General features: G+C 35.7%; 1 protein-coding gene across 6 annotated transcripts in view; it reads right to left on the reverse strand.

Annotated features, from left to right (window-relative positions):
• IPO11 (importin 11) overlaps nucleotides 1–12,238 on the reverse strand; it is a 127,129-nt gene that overhangs the window by 22,781 nt on the left and 92,110 nt on the right. For 5 of the 6 annotated variants that reach the window (XM_023751546.1, XM_023751532.1, XM_023751540.1 and 2 more), the window contains one exon: nucleotides 5,884–6,005. In XM_023751546.1, the coding sequence (XP_023607314.1) occupies nucleotides 5,884–6,005 (122 nt within the window). Of the gene's footprint in view, nucleotides 1–2,414; nucleotides 2,493–5,883; nucleotides 6,006–12,238 lie in introns of all 6 variants that reach the window. The other variant, XM_023751549.1, reaches the window with a different exon arrangement.

A 12,238-nucleotide genomic window follows, 5' to 3' on the forward strand; every position in this document is an offset into this window, starting at 1 on the left:
TCAGAATGAGCAAATACTGTATACATCAACAACAGATAGCTATTGAGTGGAAAAAGCAAGCTGAAATAAGATGTAAATAGAGTAATATAATTTTTGTGAATTTTTAAATGCATAAAATATTTATCTTGTTTTGAATACATATTAGAAATTTCAACTTTGCTTTATTGCTTAAAAAACAGGTAGAGCCTGGCCAGCATGGCTGAGTGGTTGAGCATCAACCTATGGTATGAACCAGGAGGTCACGGTTCGATTCCCAGTCAGGGCACGTGCCTGGGTTATGGGCTCAATCCCCCATGTGGGTCGTGCAAGAGGCAGCCGATCAATGATTCTCTCTCACCACTGTTTCTATCTCTCTCTCCCTCTCCCTTCCTCTCTAAAGTCAATAAAAATATTTAGAAAAAAAAAACAGGTAGCAAAATAAACAAGCAATTTAGAATAATGAACACAAATGTTACACTATTCTCTATGTTCTAATTTTTCCAAAGAAAAATTGGGGATACTATAATAAATATTGAATACTACCAATTAGTGCCTTAATACAAAGATGTGGCAAAATGGGTTTACAGTTGTAAGTATGCAAAACATAGTTTATTCTTGTATTATTATTTAGAAATTATTGCATGATTTTCCATATAAACAACTGTAGCCCTACTTTTGCCCCACCCTATATATTAAGAGTGCATGTCTTAACAGTATATAAAGATATCAAGTTGCATTCCAAATTACTGACAAAAGTTATCTTTTTGGGAAGAAAAATTGGGGAGAGTGAAAGAGGCCCTTAAATGACATTTGACTACATACACATCTGAATAAGTTTTGAATCTTTTAAGATAAGTGTGTATATATTTTAATTCTCCCCCAAGGATATATTTTCAGTGACTTTAGAGAAAGAGGAAGGGGGAGAAAGAATGATGTGAGAGAGAAACATTGATCAGCCACCTCCCGCATGCACCCCCCACAACCCATCAAGAATCCAATCTGCAACCTTTTGGTGAATGAGACAATGCTCCAACCAACTGAGCCATCTGATAAGGGCTATAATGTAATATTTTAAGGTAAGGATTTAAAAAATTGACTATAAATTTTTTATAATATATATTATTTAGTCATTTTCCAAAAAGCTGATTAATGCTTAGGTTTTCTAATTCTGACTTTTATTAATCTTACCAATAATTTACAATACACTTAAAATATCAGTGATAATATATAATTGTACACTAAAATTCCCCTTTCAATATTAAAGCAACTTTACTTCACATCAAGACAACAATTACTTCAGATAACAATATGAATGATTTCCATATTAAGTACTTTGTATAATACCAAGCACTATCTTTCTATGACAATAAAAAACACACACAGAGGTACATACTGGATAACAGGTCTTTATCAAATGATCTACAATTCTCACAAATATCCTTTGTGGCTGGCTATTGTTTTTTAATTGCATAATACAACTTAGATATATGGGGTTCTGGACATGCTACCCCAAAATGTAGCAACATCGACTATTTTAAGCGAAAGAGTTTAAGAAAACAGCAGAAACAAAAAGGTCTCTCTGTGACCCTCCAATTCCCAGCTACATCCCCATACCCTCTGCCCTTCACCCCTGAAACAGATTATAAAACCTTCAGTGAGAGATGCCCTCCCTATATTGGGAAGAAAGGAGCATCTTTATCTCCAAAGACAAAAGGACTCTGACCAGAACCCAAACAAACAGGTCTTACACAATTCTTCCACTTCAGTATACTTACCTCATACCCTTTGCCCTTATATCTTTCCACAACTTTGCATCCACTCTGCATCAAGCCCATAAAAACACAGAAGTTTAACAATTTCTCCTGGTCTTCATTTCCTTATTAAGAAGCTAGTGTCATGTAAACCATATTAAATTTGTATGTTTTGTCCCAAATCTGCACAGGTTAATCAATCCACTAATAGTCAAAAGTCTTTGTGTCAAGTTAAGAGTCCCAAAGGTAAGTAATGGTGCAACAGAACCAGCTAAAAAATGTACCTACCACAATCAGATACCACGTCACAACCACTAACATAGCTATAATAATAAAGAAAAGATACAAGTATTGACAAGGACATAGAGAAATTAGAACCACTATGAAAGACAGTCTGGCAGTTCCTCAAGGGGCAAAACAGAGTCATCATATGACCCAGCAACACCCAAGAGAAAGGAAAACACACATCTACATGAAAACTTATATGCAAATAATAGCAGCATTTATAATAATAGCCAAAAAGTAGAAACAAACAACTCAAATATCCATCATCTGATGAATGATAAACAAAATGTGGTATATCTGTACAAGAAAACATTATTCAGCAATAAAAAGATATAAAATACTGATACATGCTACAAAATGGATGAACCTTAAAAACATGCTGAATTAGAGACCACATACCATCTGGTTTCATTAGTAGGAAAAGTCTGGAATAGGCACGTCTATAGGGACTCAAAGTAGATTAGTGGTTGCCTAGGGCTAGGGAGAATGAGAGAATAAGGAGTATCAAAGAGTACATGGTTTCTTTTGGGGATAATAAAAATGTTCTAAAACTGATTGTGGTGATAGTTGCACAACTCTGTGGATATACTAAAAACTACTGAATTGTACATTTTAAATGAGTAAATTGTATAGTCTGTGAATTACTATATCTCAATAAGGCCAATAACGCACACCCAAAGATGTTTCTAAGACATTTTTCTTGTGAGAGACAAAAAATTAAGAACTAATTTTTATTGTAGAAAAGTTACTAAAATATTAGATTAAGTATTTATAGATAAAAGAAAATGCCATAAAATGCTAAATAAGAAAACATGACCTAGGTGTAAGAGACACATTCTCTTTTAAGGGATAAAAATAAAATTATCATTCTATCCTATTAATAAAAGGGTAATATGCAAGTCGACCGAACAGCGGAACGACTGGTTACTATGAGGTGCACTGACCACCAGAGGGCAGATGCTCAATGCAGGAGCTGTCCCCTGGTGGTCAGTGCACTCCTACAGGGGGAGCGCTGCTCAGCCAGAAGCCCTGAGCCGGGTTCACGGCTGGTGAGCACAGCGGCAGTGGTGGAAGCCTCTCCTGCCTCTGCAGCAGCTCTAAGGATGACATCCCCTGAGGGCTCCCGGACTGCAAGAGGGCGCAGGTCAGGCTGAGGGATCCCGCTGCCCCACCCTCCACCCCCCAGTGCACAAACGTTGTGCACCGGGCCTCTAGTGTTAAATATTCACTTAGGAACAGCCAGTTTAAATCATCATTATTCAGGTAAAACAACATGTCCATAATTTTAAAACTGTACACTGCCCTTTATTCAACTATATTTAAACTATACAAAAATACTACTCTTTGGAACTTATCTTGATTCTACTAGTCTAACATTTTTAAAGTTACAAAATGACTTAGAAAATTATCTTAATTTCCAAATAGTAAGTTTCTAAATGATGATATTATATATGCTATTCTTGAGATAAATGAAAATTATGGGGAGATACTAAGTGTCCAATCCAAGTAGGTTTAGTAAACCTGATACACAAGGGATTTTATTAAAAAGCATTTCTCTTGGAAAGCAAGCCATCATACCATCAAAACCTCTGGTGGTTTGTCAATCTTTTTTTGAATTATTCAACTAGCTTATGTTAAATAATCAACATTGATGTATAACACAGAAATCCACACCTGAAACCAATATGATCCTATTAACCAATGTCATTACAATAAATTTAATTTTAAAAAAATACTCCATTGGTGACTTCTTTAATCTAAAAAAAAGTGAAATTTAAAATTCTTAAAATACTTGATCTCTGAGAAACTTATTCACAACTGAAATTCTTAGAACTGCATTATAAAAAAAAATGTGTTCTTAAAGATGGAGGATGAATTGCTATTTTAGAGAACAGATCAAAGGAAAGTTTGATTGCTCTCATCTACAAGTAATAATTTTTGCTTAATATATGGCTTTGGAGGAAAACTCTTTGGAAACCATTAAAAGAGGAAAGTGTAAATTACGTTATTTTCACATAAAAAATTAGCTGAAGAAAACTTTACTTCATGTAGGAATAGTATAGACACTAAAAAAGGAAGAAAATTCAAACTTGAAATTATTATAGGCAAAGAAATCCTAAAACAAAAGGACACAAGACAATTGTACTGCACAATTAAACAACCAAAAAAATGATTGCACTATGTTCAGAAAGTGACCAAGAAGATATAATAAGACTGTATAGAGTACACATAAGCAAATTCATCTATCATTAAGTTGGAGATAATGCACAATACTATAAAACTTCATGAAGCAGAAGGTGACATTCCTTAGCACATAGGTGGTTAAAACACATTTTTAAGTGAATTAATAAACAGATACAGATACTAAAAATGTACTGAATTTTAAAAGAATGCATGTACAGAGACTTAAGCTTTTAGAACTTTGTACTAAGGTAACTGAATGATAGATGGATAAATGAGGAAGAGAAAAAGAAAAGAGCAAAATAAAAACAACTAAACTCATCTGTCTAGTTTGACTTTACATATGTAAACTCATTTAACCTTTACAATACCCTCATCGGAAAGATGCTATTAGTATCCCCATTTTAAAAACAAGGAAAGGTAAGCACAGGGAAGTTAAGTTACTTGACCACTGTCATTCACAACTGAACTAGGATTTGAGTGTGGTTATAAAGTCTAAATCTTTTATCAAATTTCTGAAACAGAAATGATGGATTAGGGTAAAAGAGATTAATAGTTTCTCAATGATCATTCTTTAGAGCAGTGCTTCTAAACTGGAGGTGGGAGGTTCCATTGGCACATCTAGAGTATAGACGCCAGGGATGCTGCTAAGTATCCTACAATGGACAGGACTGACTGCCCCTCAACAAATAATCATCTGGCCCCAAATGTCACTAGAACTGTGGTTGAAAAACCCTGCTTTAGAACAGTATATTTCTGCATTTGAAAATCCATTAGAATGAAAGGAGAGGAAAATAACATTTCCCAATTTAGCCTGGTTAAGAAAATCATTACCAATATTATTCTCTAGACCTGCTTATTTTAGGCAAGGGAAATGTTATACTGCAAAGTCTAAAAGAAACACAGGAACAGGAAATTACTATTACATGGGAAATTAACCAGGGAACATCACTGGGTATGTGGAAGGGAGAAAACTTTCCCCAAACTCCAACAACTATGCAGTTGTAAGTAGAAGAAAGATTATAATAGGAAATAGTAATACTGCTGACTTCAATACTACCTTCCACTAAAGCAGTGGTCGGCAAACTCATTAGTCAACAGAGCCAAATATCAACAGTACAACGATTGAAATTTCTTTTGAGAGCCAAATTTTTTAATTAAACTATATAGGTAGGTACATTGTTATTAACTTAATTAGGGTACTCCTAAGGCTTAGGAAGAGCCACACTCAAGGGGCCAAAGAGCCACATGTGGCTCGCGAGCCGCAGTTTGCCGACGGCGGCACTAAAGTATGTGAATATAAATCTTCCTAAATTATGTCATGGGTCAATTACATATATTGGCCCATGATTCTGTTAAGGTCCTCTATATATAAAGATTTTATTAAGGTCCTCTAAATATAAAGAGGACCTTAATAAAATCTGGTTATTATAAAAAATGGAAATTCAGACAAGAATCAAATAAATTGGAAAAATGAATATCACCATTAAATTGCAGTGCCCAACACTCCCATTCACATATTTTTAGATCTAGACTAACACTGGCCACATCATTATCTACTAACAAAATTAGCATACATATACATTAAACAACACTGTCCAGAAACACACAGCAATTCCAAATGGCCAAAACAGTGCTAATATTTTGATGCTTTAAAGAAACAAATTTTAAGAAAATGTTTCCTCACCTATTATCAGATGGCAGAAGAGAAAGCAAAGCCAAAGCTGAAAGTTTTCTTCTTTCAGGCTGAGTAATGTTATCCATACGATCAACCCACATTTCAATCATATTCCCCAAAAGCTGATCCATCTGAAAGAAAGATCAAGAGGCATCTCAAAATATTTGAAATACTGTCTACTTGTGGATAGGCTAAAATCTCATAAGGCATGATTAAAGTTCAATTCCAGCAACCACAGAATTAGAATATAAGAATTTGGGGCAAGCCTTGAACCAGAAAGGAATAATTTAAGCAAACCATAATTCAACTTGAATTAATCTTGAGAGCCAATTAATTCTGAGAACTAAATAGATTTACTTGTTCAACTCAGCTAGGCTTAGGTATCCAGCTGTTTGTTCAAGATGCTGCTGTAAAAGTATTTTATAGGTCTGATTAACATTTACAATATGTTACTTTAAGTACAGGAGATTACCCTACTTAATGTGGGTTGGTCTTCATTCAATCAGTTTAAAGTCTTCAGTACAAAAAATAAAGTTTTCCAGAAAAGGAGAAATCCTGCTTCAAGACTATGTATCAATAGAAGAGTATACAAAGAAAATGTAATACATGTATAGAATGGAATATTACTTAGACATAAAAAATAATGAAATTTTGCCATTTGCAACAATATGGATGGACCTAGAATGTTATGTTAAGTGAAAAGTTGGACAGAGAAAAACAAACACCGTATAATTTCACTTATATGTAGAATAAAAAAACCGCACAAATGATCAAAATAAAGCAAACTCATAGATACAAAATGATTATTGCAGAGAGGAGGGGGATGAGGGCTTAGGCAGAAAATGGAAGGATAATGATTTAGAAGTACAAACTTCCAGTTAAAAAATAAATCCCAGGGTTGTAATGTACAGCCTAGAAATATAGTCAATAATGTTGTAATAACTATATGATGGACATATGGTTACTAGACTTATAGTGGTAATCACTTTGTAAGGCATATAAATGATGAATCACTATGTTGTATACTTAAAACTAATATTATATGTCAACTACAATGAAAACAAAACAAATTTTTAAGGGCTATAACACAGAATTCCTGAGTTTCCAGCCTGCCCTACAAAATTAGAACTTGCTAGTCCCTACAATCATATGAGCCAATTCCTTAAAATATCTATGGTGTGCATGTACACACACACACACACACACACACACACACACACATTCATTCTCCCTCCCTCCCTTTCTCTATACACAACACACACACACACACACACACACACACGCACACTGTTCAACTTTTCTAGAGAACCATGACTGATAGAAATCTATAAGTAAGATACAACCAAATGTACTGATCATGTAGATTGAAAAAGAATCTCAGCTCACCAAGAAAGAAAGAGAGAGGACCCAAATAAACAAAATCAGAAATGATAGAGGCGAAATAACAACAGACCACACAGAAATACAAATGATTGCTAAAAAATACTATGGACAACTCTACACCAACAAACTAGACAACCTGGAGGAAATGGACATATTCCTAAAAAATACAACCTTCCAAAACTCAATCAGGAAGAATCTAAAAATCTCAATAGGCCAATAACTATGGTAGAAATTCAGGCAGTCTTCAAAAAGCTTCCAGCAAACAAAAGCCCAGGGCCAGATGGCTTCACAGGGGAGTTTTACCAAACATTCAAGGAAGAACTAAAACCTATCCTCCTCAGACTATTCCAAAAAATTCAAGAGGAAGGAATACTTCCAAGCTCATTCTATGAAGCCAGCATCACCCTCATACCAAAACCAGGTAAAGACAACACAATGAAAGAGAATTACAGGCCAATATCCCTCATGAACATAGATGCCAAAATCCTCAACAAAATCTTAGCAAATCGGATCCAGCAGTACATTAGAAAGATCATACACCATGACCAAGTAGGATTTATCCCAGGGATGCAAGGAAGGTACAATATCTGCAAATCAATAAACGTGATACATCACATAAACAAATTGAGAGAAAAAAACCACATAGTCATATCAATTGATGCAGAAAAAGCATGACAAAATCCAACACCCATTTTTGATAAAAACTCTCAGCAAGGTGGGAATAGAAGGATCATACCTCAACATAATAAAAGTCATATATGACAAACCAACAGCCAACATTATACTCAATGGACAAAAACTAAAACCATTTCCCCTAAAAACAGGAACAAGACAGGGATGCCCACTCTCACCACTCCTGTTCGACACAGTACTGGAAGTATTAACCATTGCGATTAGACAAGAAGAAGAAATAAAAGGCATCCAAAAAAAAAAAAACACAAAAAACAGCATCCAAATTGGAAAAGAAGTAAAACTGTCCTTATTCGCAGATGACATGAAATTGTACATAAAAAACCCTAAAGACTCCACCAAAAAACTATTAGACTTAATAAATGAATTGGGCAATGTAGCAGTATACAAAAGAAATCTATGGCATTTCTATACACCAATAGTGAACTTACAGAAACGGAGACTAAAAAAGCAATCCCATTTACAATCGCACCAAAAAAATTAAGATACCTAGGAATAAACTTAACTAAGGAGGTAAAAGACTTATATGCGAAAAACTACAGGACACTGAAAAAAGAGATAGAGGAAGACATAAACAGATGGAAGAACATACCATGTTCATGGATTGGTAGAATCAACATCATTAAACTGTCCATACTACCCAAAGCAATCTATAAATTCAACGCACTTCCCATTAAAATACCAACGGCATATTTCACAGACCTAGAACAAACTCTCCAAAAAATTCAATTGGAATAAAAAAAGACCCCGAATAGCTGCAGCGATCCTGAGAAAGAAGAACAAAGTAGGTGGGATCTCAATACCAGATATCAAGCTGTATTACAAAGCCACTGTTCTCAAAACTGCCTGGTACTGGCACAAGAACAGACATATAGATCAGTGGAATAGAATAGAGAGCCCAGAAATCGGCCCGAACCAATATGCTCAATTAATATTTGACAAAGGAGACAAGAACATACAATGGAGTCAAGACAGTCTCTTCAATAAATGGTGTTGGGAAAATTGGACAGATACATGCAGACAAATTAAACTAGACCACCAACTTACACCGTACACAAAAATAAACTCAAAATGGATAAAGGACTTAAATGTAAGACGGTAAACCATAAAAATACTAGAGGAATCCAAAGGCAACAAAATCTCAGACATATGCCAAAGCAATTTCTTCACCGATACAGCTCCTAGGGCATTGGAAACTAAAGAGAAAATAAACAAATGGGACTACATCAAAATAAAAAGCTTCAGCACAGCAAAAGAAACCATCAACGAAACAACAAGAAAGCCCACTGCATGGGAGAACATATTTGCCAATATTATTGATAAGAGTTTAATCTCCAACATTTATAGGGAACTCATACAACTTAACAAAAGGAAGATAAACAATCCAATCAAAAAATGGGCAAAGAACCTAAACAGACACTTTTCAAAAGAGGACATTCAGAAAGCCAAGAGACATATGAAAACATGCTCAAAGTCACTAATCATCCGAGAGATGCAAATCAAAACAACAATGAGGTACCATCTCACACCTGTCAGAATGGCTATCATCAACAAATCCACAAACGACAAGTGCTGGAGAGGATGCGGAGAAAAGGGAACACTCATGCACTGCTGGTGGGAATGCAGACTGGTGCAGCCACTATGGAAGACAGTATGGAGTTTCCTCAAAAAAACTAAAAATGGAACTCCCATTTGACCCAGTGATCCCACTTCTAGGAATATATCCCAAGAAACCAGAAACATCAATCAGAAAGGATATATGCATCCCTATGTTCATAGCAGCACAATTTACCATAGCAAAGATTTGGAAACAGCCTAAGTGCCCATCATCAGATGAATGGATTAGAAAACTGTGGTACATCTACACAATGGAATACTCTGCTGCTGTAAAAAAGAAGGAATTCTTACCATTTGCAACAGCATGGATGGAACTGGAGAGCATTATGCTAAGTGAAATAAGCCAGTCAATGAAAGAAAAATACCACACGATCTCACTCATTTATGGATAATAAAGACCATTATAAACTGATGAACAAAAATAGATACAGACTCAAAGCAGCATTGAACAGACTGTCAACCTACAGCGGGAAGCCCGGGGAGGGTTTGGGGTGGGGGGTGGGGGGTAAGAGATCAACCGAAGGACTTGTATGCATGCATATAAGCATAACCAATGGACACAAGACACTGGGCGGTAGGGGAGGCCAGGGGAATGTCAAGGGGGGGGGGGGAAGGAGACATATGTAATACTCTTTGTAATACTTTAAGCAATAAATAAATCTTGATATTAAAAAATAAATAAATAAATAAATAAAATATGTAAAAACCTGGAGCAATAAAAATACTTAATAAATGTTAGTTTTCTTGATGCGCCCCCCCCCCCGAAAAAAAAAAAAGAATCTCAGGATTTACTTATAAAGCCATCCTAGCACCTTTTAAAAAATGCATTTAACATCAAAAACTCTACTTTATGGATTTGGTAATATAAAATCAACCTTAAGTTCTTACCCTTGTCTACTTTAGTGCTTCTACATTTCCCCCCCCAAAATGCTCCCACATATTTTAAAAAAATAAAAAGTCAAGAAACGCTTATTAGTTGAAGACAATTATTTACACTTGAGATTATTAAGATATAAATTATTAAGATATAAACACATGTTAACTTGTTTGGACCTAACCTCTTTTTTTTTTAAGTATTTTTAAAATATAATTTATTGATATTTTACAGAGAGGAAGGGAGATGGATAGAGAGTTAGAAACATCGATCAGCTGCCTCCTGCACATCCCCTACTGGGGATGTGCTCACAACCAAGGTACCTGCCCTCAACCGGAATCAAACCTGGAACCCTTCAGTCCGCAGGCCGATGCTCTATCCACTGAGCCAAACCGGTTAGGGCTGGACCTAACCTCTTAATAAAAGGACCTGTTAGATACTTTTCTTTTGGCCCAGGAGCACTTTGAAAATATTAGTAACACACTGACGGCACAACCATGAACCAAGACAGTTTTGTAACTTCTGATTTATACCACCGTGTTTTCAATTCATATTTAGTTTGTAAACTATTTTGTTCTTTAGAGTCCACATATGAGGGAGATCATGTGATACTTGTCTTTCTCTGACTGGCTTATTTCACTTGGCCTAATACTCTCCAGGTCCCTCCATGCTATCTTTTTTTACTGCTGCATAGTATTCCATGGTGTACATGTAGCACAGCTCTTTTAACAATTCATCTACTGATGGGCACCTGGGCTATTTCTAGCTATTATTATAAATTGTGCTGCTATGAACATAGGGGTGCATACAACATTCTTTCTGATTGGTGTTTCAGGTTTCTTAGGATATATTCCTAGGAGTGGGATCACTGGATCAAATGGAATTTCCATACTTAATTTTTTGAGGAAACTCCATACTGTTTTCCATAATAGCTGCTAATTCCACCAGCAGTGTACTAGGGTTCCCTTTCTTCCACATCCTCGCAAGCACTTATCATTTGTTGATGGTGGCCATTCCGACAGGTGAGAGGTGATACCTCAAGATACCCAGGAGTAAATTTAACTAAGGAGCTAAAAGACTTGTACTTGGAAAACTACAGGATGTTGAAAAAAGAGACAGAGAAAGATATAAACAAGTGGAAGAATATACCGTGTTCATTGGATTGGTAGAATTAACATCATTAAAATGTCCCTCTGTTAGCCAAAGTAATCTATAGATTCAATGCAATCCCTATTAAAATACCAATGGCATATTTCATAGATCTAGAACAAATACTCCAAAAAATTTACATGGAACCAAAAAATGACCTCGAATAGCTGCAGCAATCTTGAGAAAGAAGAACAAAGTTGGAGGAATCACAATGCCAGATATCAAGTTATACTACAAAGCCGCTGTAATCAAAACAGCCTGGTACTAACACAAGAATAGGCATATAGATCAGTGGAACGAAAGAGAGACCCCAGAAATCGATCCAAGTCATTATGCTCAATTAATATTTAACAAAGGAGGCAAGAGCATGATTCAATGGGAGTAAAAATAGTCTCTTCAATAAATGGCGGTGGAAAATTGGACAGATACATGCAAAAAAAATGAAACTAGACCACCAACTTACACTATACACAAGAATAAACTCAAGTGGATAAAAGATTTAAATGTAAGTCATGAAACCATAAAAATCCTAGAAGAGCCCTGCCCGGCTTGGCTCAGTGGATAGAGTGTCAGCCTGCGAATTGAAGGGTCCCAGGTTCGATTCCGGACAAAGGCACATGCCTGGGTTGCAGGCTTGATCCCCAGTGGGGG

This window comes from Myotis lucifugus, unplaced genomic scaffold, assembly GCF_000147115.1.
Source record: "Myotis lucifugus unplaced genomic scaffold, Myoluc2.0 scaffold_0, whole genome shotgun sequence".
Classification (NCBI taxonomy): domain Eukaryota; kingdom Metazoa; phylum Chordata; class Mammalia; order Chiroptera; family Vespertilionidae; genus Myotis; species Myotis lucifugus.